This window comes from Carex rostrata, chromosome 1, assembly GCF_964058835.1.
Source record: "Carex rostrata chromosome 1, lpCarRost1.2, whole genome shotgun sequence".
Taxonomy (NCBI): domain Eukaryota; kingdom Viridiplantae; phylum Streptophyta; class Magnoliopsida; order Poales; family Cyperaceae; genus Carex; species Carex rostrata.
In genome coordinates, this window is record NC_135918.1 from 5883693 (window position 1) to 5904165 (window position 20473).

At 32.3% G+C, this 20473-nt stretch overlaps 2 protein-coding genes across 3 annotated transcripts; one reads left to right on the forward strand and one right to left on the reverse strand.

Moving 5' to 3' along the window:
* Positions 1 to 11483: 11483 nt before the first annotated feature.
* AP4.3A (protein kinase family protein) lies at positions 11484 to 14388 on the forward strand. Its single transcript, XM_078302479.1, has one exon. It carries the CDS (start codon positions 11778 to 11780, stop codon positions 14241 to 14243), a length of 2466 nt encoding a protein of 821 aa, XP_078158605.1. The 5' UTR covers positions 11484 to 11777; the 3' UTR covers positions 14244 to 14388.
* Positions 14389 to 16936: 2548 nt separating this feature from the next.
* LOC144554193 (putative calcium-binding protein CML22) lies at positions 16937 to 20345 on the reverse strand. Of its 2 annotated transcripts, none has more exons than XM_078302502.1 (5): positions 19943 to 20345; positions 19536 to 19760; positions 18638 to 18837; positions 17796 to 17975; positions 16937 to 17254 (listed from the first exon to the last, which is right to left on the reverse strand). In XM_078302502.1, the coding sequence occupies exons 1-5, from the start codon at positions 19956 to 19958 to the stop codon at positions 17240 to 17242; spliced, it is 636 nt and encodes a 211-aa protein (XP_078158628.1). In that variant the 5' UTR covers positions 19959 to 20345; the 3' UTR covers positions 16937 to 17239. The 2 variants fall into 2 exon arrangements, with proteins under 2 accessions (XP_078158628.1, XP_078158619.1); XM_078302493.1 differs by having other exon boundaries at positions 17801 to 17975; positions 19943 to 20343.
* Between the last annotated feature and the right edge of the window lie 128 nt (positions 20346 to 20473).

Consider the following 20473-nt stretch of genomic DNA (forward strand, 5'->3'; position numbering starts at 1 on the left):
TATTTTCCAGATTATCATGTGAATATTAATGTCTGAGTGAGGTTATATGGTCGTATATTGATAAGCATTTTAAATTAATATTTTTATTTTCAAAATTTAAATAGCCAATTCAAACCGTTCAACATGATCTTCATATGAAATATACTTACAGCCTTGATAATTTTACTAATTATTGATATACTTTTTTTACTTACTTTTAAATAGATAACAAATCACTTGATTTATTTTTAAATAAAATGATTTTCTACCTATCTAAAAAGTAAGTAATTAAAAAATACGAACTAATGAACACTATGCCTACCGGAGCGTCACTTTGTTTCTATTGATTTATCTGTTACAGAGAATTGGAACTGTTTGTGGTGCAAAGGTAAATTGTTATTAAATAATTATTGTTTATACATTTTTTAGCATAAGGATTCAATTATCTGTTGTCAAACTTTTAATATTCACAAAAGATAATTGTTGTTGCGTTAAAGGATTTTTTGAACTTGATAATTAATATTTGATTCGGTAATAAAGGACAATGCTCTTAGTATACTTGAATGAAATATAGCATATTAAATGTCTCACCCGTATTGCGATTGTACAATTTTCAAATAAATGTTGAACAGATTCAGATTGGTTTCTACACATATAACACATATTTGCCATTTCCCATCCTCTTGCCATGAGATTGTCAATAGTGAGAATTTTATTTCAAGTAAATATCATTATTCTCATCGGTGCCTTGATTGTCCAAATCTTGCTATCAGGCGATGGAGGAGGGTCCATATGTAAAAACGCAGACAATGCTCTTAGTATACTTGAATGAAATATAACATATTAAAATTTAGAAGGCTAACTCTTTGTGTTTTTCTGGAAAAAGAGATTTTTTGGACTTAGCTACATTTTAGTGTGTTCTATAATTTAGTTATCAATTTTATGTATAATTTTCTCAAAATAATTTGTGTATAAGCAAGATTCAGAGGAAGCCAATGTTTCAAGATACCCACCAATAATTTATGTATAATTTTCTGAAAATATTTTTTATACATAATTCTCAAGATTCGCACCAATGTTTCATACGAACTATTTTATTTTTGACACATTATAAATCGTATGAAAATAAAAAAAAAGGCTAATATATTGTAAGTTTATGGGATTCATTTTGTAGAAAACATGGTTGATTTGTTCCGTTCATTTTTTTCCTATACAAATACATAATTTCAAGAGTTCTCTCATAATTAAAGATATGAATCGATTAAATGCCCGAACAGAAGCCAACAACCTAAAAACAAAAAATGAAAGGAAGCCAACCACTTTATTTTGGTTTACTTGTCAAGCAACTTGCCACTTGAAACAATCAGATCAGTTCGCTCAAACAATCAATTGTTGGATGGGCATTTTTTATCTTTATGCTGAAAATTGCGCTTCGCTCAGATAATGACGGACGAAATTTTATTTCAAACACAACACGTCAGCGATCTTAGTGCACTTAGGTGACTAATCCATTCCATTATACAATTTTTTTAATTATGTGTATTAAAATTTAATTTAATTTTTTTGTAATGTACTTCGAGACGAAATTTAATATTTTTTGAAAATTTGTTACTATTTGTTTAGATTGCTACAAAATCAATGTTGTTAGATAAACAATTAGTAAAATATTCTAAAAAATTATAAAATTAAAAAATTTGATCTCCAAGCATATTTTAATATGGAGATCATGTTCAGTGATTCAGATCGACTATTTAGACTTTAAAAATAAAATAAAATATGAAACATAATTGAAACAAAAAATGAATGGAGCAATTTAACCCTACTCTTAATACATAAAAAGGACCGCATTATTGAGTTGTGTAATTTAACTACTAAAATTCTATATTAGAGTGAGTCTTTAATACATAATAAAATGGACCGCATTATTTTGTTGTGTTATTTAACTAATATTTTTTTCCGACAAAAATATATTATAATTATAGAACGAGTGAAATTACGGTACTTTGCGGAACGGTCCGTGCTATGGATCAATATCTGTTTATAAAGTGCAAATAATTGAATTGAACCGTTCAATATGATCTCAACATAAAAATGTATCTGAAGATCAAAGTTTACATTATTTTTTTACTTTTAATTAGATAGAAAATCACATAATATAAAGATTTTAAATCATTCAAAAGCAATATTTTTTACCTACTTAAAAAACAGTAAAAAAAATTTCAAAAAAATTAAAATTTGGCTTTCAAGTACATTTTCATATGGAGATCAAGTCGAGCGGTTCTGATCAATTGTTTAAAATTTAAAAATAAAGATATAAATATATAGGATGAACCAAGCCGTATTTTGTAAAGTACCATGACCACACTCTTTAAATAACTACCATAATAAAATGAGAATAAAGATTGACTATACTAAGAATATTATTTTCTCTCATTCTAATTGTAAAATTCATTATCAACAAATTTATTTAGCATTTCAATACTGTCTTTCATTTATTAGATGGTCAAAATCAATGTCAAATTTATTTTCACTAAAATGAGGTATATTGAAGCAAATGTCTTATATTTAAATATCCAGTAGCTCTAAAAATTAAAACAAAAAAAAAAATTCAATTTTTTTACTAATCGTAAAGAAAAAGATAATATGGAATTAATTTTTTTTTTCGAATTAATGGTTGATTTTGATTTTTGAATAAGAATACTGCGGCATCGGACCAATATGGATGTGTGAATCTTATTTATCTTACACACAATGGAGGCGGATCTACAACTAACTCGGTCGTCTTTATAATTTAAAATTTTTAATTACGCATATTAAAATTGAATATTTTTTAATTTTTTTGTATAATTCATTTCCTTCGTAAAATGTTAATTGTATATTTGTAGTGTAATAAGTATAATTTTACTTTGTAGTCGTAAAAATGTGAGTTCAAATTACAACAGTCATATATATTATGCATTTACATTCAAGCTTCTAAATTTTTTGAGGTAAATTTCACAAGTCACTGAACTTTGTCGTTTGTCACAAATTAGTCACTCGAGTTTGTTTTGTTTCTTTGTAGCTACTGAATTTTTAATTTGTCTCAATCAAGTCACCCTATAACTTTTTCATCTAAAATATTAACGGAATATTTTCATTATGTTCAAAATATAACGGAATATGCTCATTCCATCCAAAATTTTAATTGAAGATGCTAATTTCGTCCAAAATGCTAACGGAAAAGTTATATTCCGTTAATATTTTTGATGAAAAAGTTAAAGAGTGACTTATTAATTGGGATAAATTAAAAATCCAGTGGCTATAGAAAAACAAATCAAATTTGAATAACTAATTTATAACAAAAAAAAACAAAAACAAAATTTACCTAATTTTTTAGTTCCATCCTTTGAAGCTGCTCTTCTACATACATATTAATAATAAAAAAAAAAAAACTGCATTTAGTGCTCAAATCATGCACTCAGTTAGCGGACTGACTTCTTTTCTAAAAAGGGAGATTAATTGAACCTCCAATTTAATGCTTGTCTGCGTCACTTTTAACTTTTTACACCCGTTGAAAATAGAAATATCACTAAATAAATGGAAAATTTTACAAAATAACATACTTTTAAAAAAAGTTTGCTAAAATACCTTCTCTCTAAATTCTTTGTCAAAATAACCTTCTGAATTCCAGTAAAGCAAAAAATCTCCTTACCTTTGAGTTACTCCTGCCCTTTCTCTCTGTCTCTTTGCCTCCCCAAAATCCCTTCCTTTCTGATTAATTCCTACGCTAAACTCGCCTCCTCTGGTTATACGATACCGAAGTCTGACACACTGAAGCGTGCGCCCCTCTCCGCCTCCTCTGATTCTACAGCAGCGCGCCCCTTTCCTCTGATTTTACGGAAGCCCGCCCATCACCCCTCTCCGCCTCCTCTGATTTTACGGAGGCCCGCCCATCTCCGCTCATTTGGTAAGAAATTACATTTTATGGCCTGTCACAAAGTAGTTAATTTTAGTCTTTGTAAGCCGAATCTAAAAGATGAGACGAATCACAAAGTAGCAAATTATATTTTGTAATGATATTGAATGTTTTCTTCTTCTCTTTTTGTTTTGCTGATGTAGTAATTTAGTAATGACTAATGAGTAAGGCTTGGGTGCTATGGATAGCATAGAGGACTACGGTGCTACGGCTCAATATTCAAGTTTTCAAAATTCAAATGGTTGATCCGAACCGTTTATTTTGTTCTCCATATTAATATGTGTTTGGAGACCAAATTTTACATTTTTGAAAATTTTTTACTATTTTTTTAGATAGGTAGAAAATCAAATATCTGAATGGTGCAGAATTTTTTAGATCAAGTGATTTTCTACATAGCTAAACAAATAGTAAAAAATTTACAAAAAATGTAAAATTTGGTCTCCAAACACATATTAATATGGAGAACAAGATGAACGGTTCCGATCGACCGTTAGAATTTTGAAAACTCGAATATTGAGCCGTAGCACCGTAGCCCTCTATGCTATCCATAGCACCCAAGCCTTACTCTTTAGTAATATAATATATTGCAAGAATATTTGGAGGTCATTATGAGTTTTTTGTTTTGGAAACTTTCTAAAGTTTTGCCAATTCTAACCGCTTGTGATTTTTTAGGGGATTTAACATCTAATCTACAGTTATTGTGATTCAATTAAGAATGTGTTCTCATAAAAAATAATTCTCTCATAAAAAAATTAAGAATGTGTTATCTCAGTTCTAACAGCTTGTAATTCCAGTAGCATTCCTCAAATAACTGTTTTCTGCGTAGCTGTTTCGGTCTCAGTTTCGTCCAGGAACTATTTGTTTCGGTCTTGGCAGAACATACTGCTTTTCAGCACTCTAGTTTTGGCTAGGAACTGACCCCGAAACTGTCCGAATCTGCTCTGTTTTGTCCAGGAACTACTTCTGTTTTAGCCAGGAACAAACTGTATTTTCTTTAATGAGACCATAGCTTTCTGGAGAAGCTAAGAGAGAAAAATGAATGAGTGTAAAACTAAGGGAAGGAAAAATTTAACACTAGTGGGTCCCAAAAAGTTATTTTGTCAAAGAATTTGAAGGGAAGGTATTTTGACAAAGTTTTTTCAAAAATAGGTCATTTTGTAAAATCCCCCCCTAAATAAATTGGTTCTAGATTGAAATAGATATGTCCATTGACATGTTGTTCGTAGATCGTTTTCAATTTAGAAGCGTACAAATAATTAGGTCCCAGAAAGGTACAATACGAGATAAAAATGAAATTAACTGACAATGACCGCGCGAGGTGTAGAGCTTACAGACACGTTTCGAAGTCTTCCCTTCAGTTGGAATCTTAAAAAAAAATTATTTTTAGAAATTAAAAAAAAAATCAAATTATCTAAAATAAGATGAATTATTTTTTTACGATAAATAAATGAAACCAAATTAATAATTTGGTCTTATTAAGAACTACTAATATTTCTATTGATTTTTAACTCAAATATAAATAAATTTATACACTAAATTTACAACTTTTACTTGAACTGAGTTATTGGTTTGATCTCATCTATTTTACCGAAAAAACAATCCATCTCTTTTCCAATAATTTTATTTTTTAATTTCTGAAAATAATTTTTTTTTGTGTCGATTATTCCTCTTGATGTATTTATTTTTTCAATAAACCGGTAACTTTAGAGATATTAAAGTTAATCCAAGTTAAGCTCACAAAATTCGTTTTTGTGAGCTTAACTTCAATATCAGATCATTTAAAACAACTAGTTCGAACCGTTGGTCTTCATGCAAAAATGTAAATGTCTAACTCTAAACTCATTTGAAGCATAATTAATAGTTTTTAAGATTAATGTCATGAACCCTTTTGCGAGCTTAATCCCACACTAGAATTATCAGGTGCGGATTCAGAATTTTCGTGAGAGAAGGACAAAAAATATCAAATCGGGTTTAAATAGCTAATCGGATTTAAACCCATTAACTAATTGGGTATTCGATAAAATAACAATGCTTTGACTTATATTTTTTAATGCTCTGACTTGTAATTTCTGATGCTCTAACTTATAATTCTAATTACTAATCATAATTCAAGAAAATTATTTTGATTTTAACACTAAATTTAACACGAATTACTAATCAAATATCCAGAGAGGGACAAATTTTTTTCAGAAAGAAGCAAAGTCAATTTACTCCGATAGATCACCACTAAAGCTTAAAATTTAGAGGAGGCGGTTACTCCTCGGGACCATCTAGGTTCGCTCCTGAGAATTATAATACATACGTAATTATGTATACTGCATATGTATGCATGTTAATAGTAATAAAATTAATTGATAGTTGTACAACTGACCAGTGTTGTAAAAAACATCCATTTAGACCGATTAATCGGTCGATTAGTTGTTGGCAGTGGCCAAACCGTCATGAATTTTTTCGATTAATCAGCCAATTATTTTCGATTATAGCTGATTATTCCCAATTAATTGTTTGGCGGTACCCTATCTGTCCGACGACCGCATACCGTTATTTGCAACACTGCAACTGACTCGATAATTGTAAAAAAAAAACACACACACACTTGTATATGTGTGTGTATTTTACCATGATTGTGATTATATACAAGTGGTGTATCAAAGTTAGTATAATTTGAAATAAATTGGTCATCCATCAAGCCAAAATTATCAACGATTTAGCTTTATTGACATTTGATCAGTGGCCAGATAATTTTCAAAGTATAGGCAATTTGATACATGATTTATCTAAAGTATCAAATTTGTAATCAGAAAAAAAATCCCACGTTTCAGAGCTAAATTTGTTTAGTGTCTCAAAACTTGAATTTTTCCGATTCTGCGCAATTTTTTTTAAATAATATTGTAGATAATTTTGAATAACCTACAATGATATATATATATTAGTACGTAATATTTTTTGAGGGTTCAAATGCTTTCATTTTGTGTGTCTTCGTCATATCTGATATCTCCATTTTCAAAGCGTTAATAAATTAAAATTTAAATCATAAACATCAAAATAAAGCCATTAGATGTGATCTATATTATTTTCTTTATGTATAAAAAAATATCACATTTTTTATTTTATTTTTATGTGAATTAATAATTTGAAAAATTAACTACATTAGTACGTTTTTTACAAGCTCTTGATGTCAACAAAAATAAAATTGAAATATCATAATATTTTACACGTGCATAGATAAAATGATGTATATCGTATCCAAAAGTTTTATTTTGGTTTTTAAATTTTAAATTATTAAAGTTCTTAAAAATAGAGGTATGATGGAGGGGTAAAAAATGAAGGCATTTAAACACTCCTCTATTTTTAATTATAAAAATAAATAATACATAATTTTTAAAAGAAAATTAAGTAATAAAAATAGAGAGATACGTAGACAGTTTGGACACAGATCTAGTCTGCATGACTGCATGTCATCCTTGAAAGACAAGCAAACTAAATATGAATGTTCTCTGTGTTTCTAGATTTTATTACAAAAGATGTTCCACGTTTGAATTTTCAATTTTTGAAAATGCGACGAATAAAAAAAATCGGCAATAAGCTGCACAGTTTTAAAAAGGAAATACATGTAAAATATCGTTTAAAAAAACACTAATCATACCTATTTTTTTTTTTTTAGTAAAATCCATAGGTATTTATTTCTCATTCTCATGTATAATAAATATAAGTTAATTAATAATACATTGATATCTCTAATTAGTATATACAAAAAGCGGTAAAAAAAGGTTATTTTTCATTAGCGCTAAGATAAAAGACAACTAAAACAAAATAAGCGGTGCATGAAATTAATTTTCCTTCAATTTTTTTCTTCTCTTTTCAAATATAAAAACAAAATTAGAAGCATTTAAAACCTCAAGTACCTTATATAATTTTTTCTTTTACCGTGTTATGAAATAGGTTGAAAAAACATTTCTTTTTCAAAGGTTAGTGGCTTTAAAAAATATATATTTCATTTCATTTGTTTGCAAACACAATAAGACATGAATTGACAATTCTTCCAAGTGCATGCCAATATTTTGTTTTCAGTCGACAAAATCCATAAATATTATCAATTTGAATGATGAGAGATTTGTTGAATAATCGAAGAAACCGACCCAAAATCTTTCCGTGATAACTTGTGGAGACCACTGTCTCCCACGGAAAAAACAGAATGTTTTGTGATTTATCTCCAATACCCATTTGATTTAACACCTTACCTTATCTCTCTCTCAATTGGAGGCAAATTTGGAGCTTTACACAATTCTCTAGTTGCATATATAGTCTTTTGTTTTCCTTTTTGTTAGTCAACATTGTTGATGATAAATCACGTAGACAAATTAACTAAGACACATTTATTTTGAAGCTAATACATATAAATAATTTTGAGGAATTTCATGTGTATCTTTTAAAAAAAATTGAAATTTACGTACTTTTCTTTCTAAAATTCATAATATTATATTTATTTTTTTAAATTTAAAAAACTCACAAATTTATCCAATTTATTACCTTTTCTATTAAAATTCATTTAAAATTTATAAGATTCTCATTTTATCCTTTGTTGAAAAATAAATTAAAATTATGTAGCATACGTAAGAGAAATGTTCAGTCTTTAATTAGCCAATTAGTGAGGACCAATAATTCACATATCTACTTGTGACACATACATAGTGATATCTAGACATACACTTGTGTCACCACAAACCGATCAATTAGAGAACTAAACATTTCTCTTATGCAATTTGCATATGTTTTTATTTTTTTTGTGAGCAAAATATGAACTTCGTAAATTTACAATGAATTTTAATAGAAAATGTAATAAGTTGGAGTAAATATGTGATTTTTTACAATAAGAAGGGTAACTATGATATTACGAATTTTACAAGGAAAAATTAAGAAGGTATACAAAGTTGGAAGAGGGGGCTGTCCGATGGCCATCGGATTACTTTTGTGTTCGATGTGTTCTCTCACCGTCAGATCTGCTTTAGGATTCGTGTATACGGATTTTAAAATAGACGCAAAATTACGGGCACGAATCCTAAAGCAGATCCGACGGTGAGAGAACCCATCGAACACAAAAGTAGTCCGATGGGCGTCGGACACCCCCCTCTCCCTACAAAGTTCTCCTTTAATTTGTAGGAACTACTTTATTAAAAAAAACAGCATGACTATAATTAGATCCAAACAGTCTAATTATATAAATTAACGGGGAGTATTTGCATTGAATAAAATTTATACTAGATGTTTTTACCACCTATATACTCGGTATGATATATTTGAGTCCCGAGTACTGCCTCAGGTACAGGGTCACTGTAACTATTCTATATGATCTGTTTGTCTAATTTGGATTAAATGAATCAGATCTATTAAGAATTTATGACTTTTCAAGAGAATTTATATAACCAAACTAAATTCTAACTGGATAATCCAAACTACATGACATACCGATCCTATCGCATATTAATTAGTTACAACAAATGTGAACTCAAAATATACAATATTAGAAGAAGAAAAAAGGGTTAAACTGAGAACGACCTAAAAATTATTATATTTGCGGAAGGATTATGTATTCAATTATGTCCCATGTCATACAAGTGCAAAATTCAAATTTGCAAACTTAATTGGATTCCCTTATTTCATATGTGAATTAGTCCGAGTCAAGCCGCTGCCGCACTTTTAATTGCTAAAACGCGGTTAACGGGTTAAGTGGCCGTTGGGCATGGAGCCATAGAGGCCTCCGCTCTTCACCTTTTTCACACTAAAATGCTTCGCTTCCATCAAAATGCACCCTAAAATCCGCTCGAATTCAAATCAGGTGAGATAGCTGAATTTATCTGGTTAAATTCACTTATATAGATGTATCATGTATCCTTGTTCTAAATTTCATAGTTGAGCCAAAACCAGGAGCTTATACACAAATGCTCATTAAATATATATCCAGTGCAACTATTGAAAAAGTTAATCTAATTTATGAGTTGAAATGAACTATGTATATTTTTAAATTTATTATACCATATAACAAAAATATCATGCTAACTTTGTTCATGGACAAACTCCTTTTATTTAATTTGTATGCATATAATTAGAATTAGAATTTATTAAGAATATACAATCCTATCGTACCCTTACAAGTTACAAATATCACATATATGACTGCATGATTTTTGTTTTTAATGCATATAACTTTGTAAACAAAATCAGTATTTGATCTAGTGACAAAAGACAACACCCTTTGTCTGGAAGGTCATCAGTTCGAAACCCATATAGAAGATTTTTTATAGACAATTAAATGAAAGTTGATACGCTAGATCTCTATCTTTCTATCTCAAAAAAAATATATAACTCTGTGAACTTTCAATTCTATTAAATTGAGTACAAGAAAGAAAAATAAGATCGTACTATAATTTTTATTTTTGAGAATAAAATAAGGATTAAGCCTCTAACTTACGAATATATTGATGATAACAAAAAAGTTTACAAAATTATAAAGTTACAAGAAGAAACTCAACGATAAAAGAATATTATTACGATGATAATGAGTGAGGCTATGCCGCTATGGTTAATAATTGGTATGTTCTACAAATCTATATTTTTATTTCTAAAGTTCAAATAGTTGATATATAACGTTGAACATAATTTTCACATTTTCATGTTCTTGCAAACTAAATTTTAGATTAAACTACTTTTGAGTAGTTTAAAAGGTCTAAAATCTTTAGATCAAGTGATTTTTTTGCTTATCTAGAAACATAATAAAAAGATTTTAAAAAATATAAAATTTAGCATGCAATTATATTTTCATATGAAAATCATATTGAACGATTCAGATCAACTATTTGAAATTTAAAAATAGAGATATTGATTCATAATACAGACCAATATACCTATGCACAGTATCATAGCCTCACTCTATTATCATCATCATCATCACCATCACCAATAATGTTGTTGATGTTGTTATTATTGTTATCGCTGCTGTTATTACTATTTTAATTAAGAATATCATAGTTGAAAATTTGAGTACAACATACCTTAAATTTATATTCATTTTTATGCATTTACTCCGAAGTTGAAACTCAACAACAAGAATTGTTTTCTCATTTTAATATCTCATCTCTTAGAGAGCCTTCTGTATGCATATAAGTGCAGCTCCATAACAAAACCCTTGGAATCCATCACAGACGGCGGTGTTTTGGCATTTATTTCACGGCTTTGTCCTCAATCGTGACATCAAACCGAATCGTCAAACTTTCCAAAGCACCTAGAAGGATTTACAAATCACAAAATGAGAAAAATATATATATATATACATACTTTCCAACTTTCTGATAAATATCACCGATTTTTATGTCTAAACAATGCAATCAATAACAATGACACTTGTCTTATCTCCTTTAGGTGGGAAACATCAATTGACGCACAAGATCACCACCGGTTAGTGCCTTCTCACTTTCCCGCGAGAAAAATCTTATATTTTAGTATATATACATATACATCTAAAATGAAATATGATTTCTACCAAACCTTGCCTACACTTTAATTGATTTAGTTCATCAAGGCACTAATCGCATTCATCCCTTCTCTTGCCACAGTGTCCCAACTCGTGGCAAACATTTCAAATCCTAGGCATTAATTAATGCACATGTATCTACCTTTTTCTTTGGCCAAGCACCAAACTCTTTCCTACCTTTTCACGCTTCCCTCTTCTTTGTGTCAAAATAGGTTCCAACCTATTCCAACTGCCACGCTTTTCCATCTTCTCTCTCCTAATCTCTAAATACATGCTCCCAAATTCATCTTTCAAGTACCTGTTAAACACACCTTAATGATCACAACCATGTCAACTCTAAAGCGGCTATGTTTTGTTCTTCCACTCGACTCACAAGAAATCCATCTTTCTGACAAGCAACAAAAAGCAGCACCTAAGAAGCCACCAGACTTTAAAATCAAACACAATGTTTCATCCTACACCCGCCGTGCCGTTCGCTGGTTTTTCGGTGGTTGTCAGTTATGCAGGTGCATAGATTGCCATGACCCGCGCCGAGACTCATACCGGTTTGAAGACATAGCTGGTACTGACGACTCTATGAACAAGAAGGTTGCTGGTGGCAATCCTAGAATTTTTAGTTACTCAGAATTGTACATTGGTACAAATGGGTTTAGTGAGAAGGAGGTGTTAGGCAGTGGTGGTTTTGGTCGGGTGTACCGTGCAGTGCTCCCAAGCGATGGCACAGCTGTTGCCGTGAAACGTGTTGCTGGACAAGGTGACAGGTTTGAGAAGGCTTTCATGGCAGAGCTAATGGCAGTGGCACAGCTTCGCCACCGCAACCTTGTACGCCTCCGAGGATGGTGTGTGCATGAAGATGACCTCTTACTAGTCTATGACTACATGCCAAACCTAAGTCTCGACCGGCTTTTATTCACCCAAGCTTCATCGGGCACACCGCCGCTTGGATGGAACCAGAGGCAAATAATTATCACTGGCCTTGCTGCTGCTTTGTTCTATTTACACGAACAACTCGACACACAGATAATCCACCGTGATGTGAAGTCGAGCAATGTCATGCTCGACTCTCAGTTCAATGCTCGGCTTGGTGACTTTGGTCTGGCACGATGGATTGAACATACCAGTGAGCTTAACACACCAGTCATGCGGTCCAACTCAACTAACATCTTCCAATTCAGGCTCACAGATACTAGTCGAATTGGAGGTACCATTGGCTACCTCCCTCCAGAGAGCTTCCAGCGGAAAGGAAGTGCCACCGCAAAATCAGATGTCTTTAGTTTTGGAATTGTTATGTTGGAGTTGGCAACTGGTCGGAGGGCTGTCGACCTGACATATCCAGATGACCAAATTTTCATGTTGGATTGGGTGCGGTGGTTATCTGACGAAGGGAAGTTGATAAATGCAGGGGATAATAGGCTGCTAGAGGGGTCATACCCGTTATCAGAAATGACTCGGATGGTGCATCTCGGCCTTCTCTGCTCACTTCAGAACCCGACCTATAGACCGACCATGAAATGGGTCATGGAGAATTTATCAGACAATAATTTAGGCAACTTGCCCTCGCTCCCTTCTTTCAAATCACTCCCCAAATATATTTCCCTTTCATCTTCCTCCACCACAACCACCAAAACTGGTTCAACAACTGCCGACTTCTCTAATTCGAGATCAATTTATGTTACCGCTGCAGACAATACAATTTTCGTCACAGCAGAAAATGCTGATAGTGGCAATGGAGGCAATTCAGGCAACAGCAGAAATAGTCAACGGTCTATTAATTCAATCTCTAGCATTGACACGCCGAGACAGATATCATACAAAGAAATTGTCGCCATCACGAACAATTTTGCAGAGTCCCAAATGGTAGCTGAGCTAGATTTTGGTTCCGGCTATGAAGGCTACCTTGATAACAAGCATGTGCTAGTCAAAAGGCTCGGCATGAAAACATGCCCTGCGTTACGAATCCGGTTCACAAATGAGTTGTCTAACCTTGCCAGATTACACCACCGTAACCTAGTCCAACTACGTGGCTGGTGCACTGAACAAGGTGAAATGCTAGTTGTGTACGACTACTCTACGACACGACTCCTCAGCAACCACCTGTTTCACCGAAAGAATTACGTTTTACCATGGCAACACAGGTACAACATTATCAAATCCCTTGCTTCGGCGGTTCTTTATTTGCATGAGGAGTGGGAGGAGAAGGTGATACATCGCAACATCACCTCATCAGCCATTTTTCTTGACCATGACATGAACCCGAGGCTAGGGTGCTTTGCGTTAGCTGAATTTCTTTCAAGAAATGAACATGGGCATCATGTTGTTTCAAGTTCAGCTCGTGGCATATTTGGGTACATGTCACCCGAGTACATAGAATCCGGCGAGGCCACAACCATGGCTGATGTCTACAGTTTTGGTGTGGTCGTGCTCGAAATGGTAAGCGGAGCTGCAGCCGTGGATTTTCGCTTGCCTGACGCGTTATTGATACAGAGAGTACATAACTTCGAATTGGTTAACCGGCCTTTGGAGGAATTGGTAGATCAGAGGATGGATGGAGAGTTTGACAAAAATAAAATGATGCGGTTGCTAAAATTGGGTGTCGTGTGTACACGATCGGACCCGAATTCTAGACCCGGTATGAGGCAGATAGCGAGTATTTTGGATGGAAATGATGAAATTTTGGATATGATTGATGACAGAAAGGATGTAATAAGAGATGATTGGGTGGGAAAGAATGAGACTTCCTTGAGCTTGGTTAGGCGAATTAAGGCTCTAGGTATACATTAATTTAGAGAAATGTGAAGAGGGATTGTTGAAATTGTTGATGACTTGATGAGCTTATTGTACCGGCCTATATGCGTAGATTATTGTATATAGGAAAATGTGTTTGCAGTGTGGTTTGTATCATGCATGCTTGTGGTTTTTCATGTTGGATATGCTTGTTTTAACATGCTACTATAGTACTATACGTTCTTAGTTTTATTAAACTTTTTTTTTTTGTTTCTAGTGGCACAATGAGCCGAAATTTTTATAAATACCCTAAATAATTAACAAATTACGTAATCTATCACATTTTTAGTGAAAATTCAAAAACTAGCCAATCCGGTTAACCAATAACCGGATTGGGCCCTTCTTTCCGGTGGCCCAATTCCCGGAATAGTGAAAATGGGTCCGGTTATTGGTTAACCGGAAATGTGGGAATATGCATTTTTTTGAAATGGAACAAAACCGGTTAGTGGTGCACCGGTTTTGGCCTTTCTTTTTTTTTTTTTTTTTTTTGAAAACAGAAATTTTTTTTTTGTATTAAAATATTAGAAATGTTGAATATATTTCTTTGAAAATAGATGGAATACAATATAATTTGATTTAGTAGAAAGACTGCAACAAATAACTCGGATCAATATTTTTCAGGCCGGATTTTTCGCGGTTGTAAGAAAAATTAATATATTTCTTTATGTATTATTGGAAAAAAATAAAAATGCTTAGATTCTGAGTTATTGATCCCGGTTCAAAAGTCACTTCTAGGTAATCCAGAAAATATTGTGATATTTCTAGTACATTTAATTTATTAAAAGTTGTATCTATTTTTGAAAAAAAATAAAAACTTTAATTTATTTAATAGTTGTTATTCAAAAAGAATTCTCAAAATAGATACAACTTTTAATAAATTAAATGTACTAGAAAGATCACAATATTTTCTGGATTACCTAGAAGTGACTTTTGAACCGGGATCAATAACTCAGAATCTAAGCATCTTTATTTTTTTCTAATAACACATAAAGAAATATATTAATTTTTCTTACAGCCGCGAAAAATCCGGCCTGAAAAATATTGATCCGAGTTATTTGTTGCAGTCTTTCTAATAAATCAAATTATATTGTATTCCATCTATTTTCAAAGAAATATATTCAACATTTCTAATATTTTAATACAAAAAATAAATAATAAATAAAAAATTCTGTTTTCAAAAAAAAAAAAAAAAAAAAAAAGAAAGGCCAAAACCGGTGCACCACTAACCGGTTTTGTTCCATTTCAAAAAAATGCATATTCTCACATTTCCGGTTAACCAATAACCGGACCCATTTTCACTATTTCGGGAATTGGGCCACCGGAAAGAAGGGCCCAATCCGGTTATTGGTTAACCGGATTTGCTAGTTTTCGAATTTTCACTAAAAATGTGATAGATTACGTAATTTGTTAATTATTTAGGGTATTTATAAAAATTTCGGCACAATGAGTGTCGATAATTAAAATACTTTTAGTTTAGTTATTGTTTTTAGTTTCTTTTAAAATATCAAATAATTATATAACTTGCATTTTCAATTGTTATTTTTATTTTCCATAACTTGTCTTGTTATGCCAAGCAAAGATGTAATTGTACTACTATTAACTTGCATTAATCTCCCGAGAGTAAATTTTCGAATTATATATATGTTGCTTGAATTAATCTTCCGAGAAAATATCCATAAGAAATTTCGATCGCTTTTAATAAAAAAAAAATCAAATAGGTAACCAACTATTAACAACCCCGATCTTTTTTTTTTTATTAATTAGTCCTAGAAACTAGAAACTGCCTCATTTAATTAAAAGCATCTTTTTGGAAGTGAGCTATCCCTAGCATCTCTGCTCTGCATGGTCCAAAAACACTTTTTCTTCATATTCGTTGAAGGATAATGCAATGCTACCTGTCATTTATTTTATTTCTGGTACACGTCACATTCTTTGACAATCCGCGGTGTCGCATTACAATAGCGCGCAACCCCAGAATATTGGACTAATTACCGAAATTTTTATTTATGCCATAATAAAAAAATAAAAAAACCAAAACACCTCATATGAGGAATTTTATATTTATTCGAGCCGCTAAGTCAATCAGAGGCCAGATTGACTTAGAGATCTCCAAAAACCCAAAAAATGCACTGTAACATTAAATATATTTAAGTTTTAAGAGACCTCTAAGTCAATCTACCTCCTCTCCCTCTCTCATAAATAGACCGCAGATTGACTTAGCAGTCTGGGTAAATGTAGAATTCCTTTATAGAGTGTTTTAATTTTTCTTTTTAAAGAGTATAAATAAAAATTTCGGGACTAATTATAAAGTAAAAAACCATTCACTTTCCCCTTTCCTCTCGGCCAACATACCATTCACATCTATATACCCTATTTTTTTAACGTTTCATAGTTTATTCCAACGATAAACATTATACCTCAGAGGATACGCAGTGTCAACTATATAAACTTTTAAACAGGGGCGAGGCAATAGGATTTTGGGGCATAATTGTATATTTATTTTAAACACAATTATATTTTTATAATTTTTCCTAAAAAAAAACATGACACAAAAAATATAGTTTTGACCCAGGCAATAATTATAGGCAAGTGCCTCCCTGAGTCTTACTGGCTCCGCTCATGCTTTTAAAGGGTGAAAAATGAATTAATATGAACAAAACGAAAGAAAAAAGTAATTTGGAGATTTGTACTGAGATCCAATAGATATTTTCTCAGGTTGGGTGTAATGTGTCCAAAACCTTTTAGGACTTGCACCTATAAACCAGAGCTTTTAACTGACTCTAGCAATTCGTCAGCAATGTTACAAATAAAACGATCAAATCAATTAATAGATACATTGCTTACATCTTAAGGTTCAGGTTGCATACATTGCTTATTTTTGAAACTTCAGAGGATTAATCTCTTTCATTGCTCCATTTCATCATCAGAATCAATCCCTACCCATTTTATAATACAAAAGAGGAAATCTTTCAAATTGACTTGTCCATTTTTATTCAGGTCCATCTCCTCTGCATTGTTTTAAAATAACAGGCCTTAAAATTCTCAAGTAAAGGAACTTACAGCAGTGCACTTGGTTTTTAAATTAATTAAGTCAATATCAGTTTCAACCTAAAAAAAATACCAACTGCCAAGAACCAAAATAAAAGAAGGCAATAGCCAGAAAGTTGGAGTCCATTTTTCTCATATTAGGCTTTAGAAGCTTACAGCCAACCTTTATTGGTTATTTGCAAATACCAAAAAAAAAAAAAAATGCATTATATGCAACTATATGTTTTCTTCAAATCATGAAAAAGTCTGTCCTCACCTCAAAACTAATTTCTAGTCTCAAAGAACAATTTAAACTAAATTGAAAGATCCAAAATGTTGGGCACCAATTTTTTTATGATGGCTATGAGACATTTACTTTTGGGGTTTTTATGACATATGGGCAATTTGGTCATTATTAGCTACTTAACAGATCAGAGAAATGTTCAATACTATTTTGATATTATGGATCCAGTTAAATCTACACTAAATGCTGAAAAGGAAAGAGTTTAAAGGAAGAGCTACAATACTAAATCGCCTTGAAGTGACGTAACTGGGAGATTTCTCTTGATGGTGAGTTTCATTTAATGAAAGAGACAAATCCTTCCTCTTTAGCTTTCCATCTCCATCTTTGTCTAAGAATAGAAAAGCCTCCAATAATTCATGAAACATGTAGCTGAGCTGTTCTGATCCTAGTACAGCAATCTGAAATACCAGACAATTAAAGAAACCAATTATTTTTTATGAGAAAAAGAAACCAATTATTAAAATCTCAAATTTGGTAATAAGTGGCCAACCAGCAAATATTCACTTCTACAAATCTGGGTGAAACTGAAACAGTTAGGACCAAAATTTTCACTGAAAACCATATCGGAATGCTTTCATATTCCCGAAAACATAACAAGCAATGAAATTCACTAGCTTGACCACATTTAGAATATTAAATGCTCTTTCTATAGGTGAATGTGCATTTCGGAGTAGTATTCTGGCAAAAACACCATTTTTATATTCAGGCGGAATATACTGCTTTGGATTATTTTTCTTTCTTTTTTTCCCAAGATTCTGGCACCAGGCCCGGTAATAATTATTGCTAGTGAACTAAGGATTGTAATGGCTACAATGGGTCGGGTCATCACTATTTCAGTTAGCATCACATCGGAGAGTACGGGTCTTGACTGATCTGCCAGAATGCCAAGATTTCTGAACCAATTAACCAAATTATTTAGGTCAGGTCAACATATAGGTCAGTATCATCAAATCTGGTAGTATTTGATCCACACTATTGACCCTTTGGCCGGCATTAAATAGGCCGGGTCAGTCAACAATTGGCTGACCTACTACAAATTATTTTAACATGATTAAATTACATTGTTAGCAGCAGACGAAACTGTCAGTAGATACGTGAGGCAAAGAAGAACAATAAATTCAGGATACTGTATCCCTTTATTCCCATCAATGTCACAATAGTGATATAAGCTATGCATATCCTTCTCTGAGAGTTGAATTTGCATTTTGTCAAAGCATTTCTTCATTTCTTCATGATCTATTGTGCCATTACCATCCTCATCTGGAGCATAAAGCAGGAAGATAACCGATGCAATTCGGTTATTATATTTGTTTAGTCTGTGTTAATTAAGCATTTTCTTATCAATTTTATATTAAAAAGGCATTTTCTTAACAAATACGTTAATGGCTACAAAAATTGAATGCACCACCAAACCGTCTATAGTAGGACAGTACACCTTTTGACATGACATACCTTCTGATCAGCATATAATGTACCTTTACAACCTGCTTTGTAATCAATATTATAATGTACCTTTGGATTCAAGATGCTTTTATGTCATTTACAACCTGTATAACTTCCCCAACTTGGTATAGTTCTATCAAGTCACTTGGAGAAGTTATTTATTTCCTTTTGTCATATAACTTGGTTTTATTTTTTTTCTTTCCTGAGCAGTCATTATCATCACCCATTAATTCATTAAAGCTTTCTGATAAATTTGGATTTATTCACCAAATTCTCTGGCATGATATTTGATCGACTAATGCAATGTTCACAACACAAGGTACCTGTCATATTTTATTGACTATTTGAATTTATTGAAGTTACTTACATAATGTGCAACACAATAAATGCCCATTATTGGTTACTTGCACAATATGCTAACAATAATAGCCCAATCAGAACCAAATCAAAAGTTCATGGGAGAAGGATGAAATAAAGAATATCTAATATCAAGAAATAGGGGAATGTTTGGTTACCATATTCTTTGAACAGATCTCTGATGTTTCTCAATCCTTCTTTGAACTGAGGGAACCGCATTGAAATACTATTCATTGATCGAAATGTCTTTTGGCCGGTTGATCTATTTATCTGTTTAATTGCTTCTATCAGTCTCCTTTCAAGAATCTGATCTTCTTTTCCGCATTTGGATGAAATCTTGTCACGAAAGAATGACTTGACAGCATGACATGGATGAAATAACCCTGATACAACATGATTACAAATTTAAATACCTATTAAATGACTGAGGGTCCAGTACAAATTTAAATACCTATGAGTTTTAGTGATTTGAGCAGAGAATTAATTTGAACTCATATTTGATCTATATTACACTAATTCCCCCTTAAACATTCAATTAGCATTTAAAAATTCGTGCCAAGATTACCTGAGGTTCCTCGCATGGTTACCTGCTGAGTACTGAGTACCGGCTCTATGCAGGTTTATACTTTATAGAGACTGGGTGGGTCCAGTACTCTCCGTTTAGTCGAAACCGAACAGGTCCATTTCGATCAGACATCTTGTGTAGTTGTGTGCTTATTGTTCGTACTGTTCCACCAAATGCCAGGACCTGTCCATTTCAATAAGACATCTTGGAGAGGATGCACACGCATGGAAGCACTTGCAATTTTGATTCTCTTTGATCGGAAAAGAAAAGGAAAGAGGAATGGGGTTCCTGGTCGCTGTCCGGGGGTAACCAGAGACTCGCTCTGGCCTACTGTAATACCTTTCCAAAAGGGAAATTCCATGGGCCTCACATTTCGGCCCATTAACTGGCCCAACATTGTCCATCTCTAACCCAACAAGATATTACTAGAGCAATTGTAGGCTCTATCCACTATGGCCTAGACCAGACAACTTTAAATTGGAGAGTATTTGATCTGGACCGCTCATTTCCTATCGGACGGATCTTAAAAGC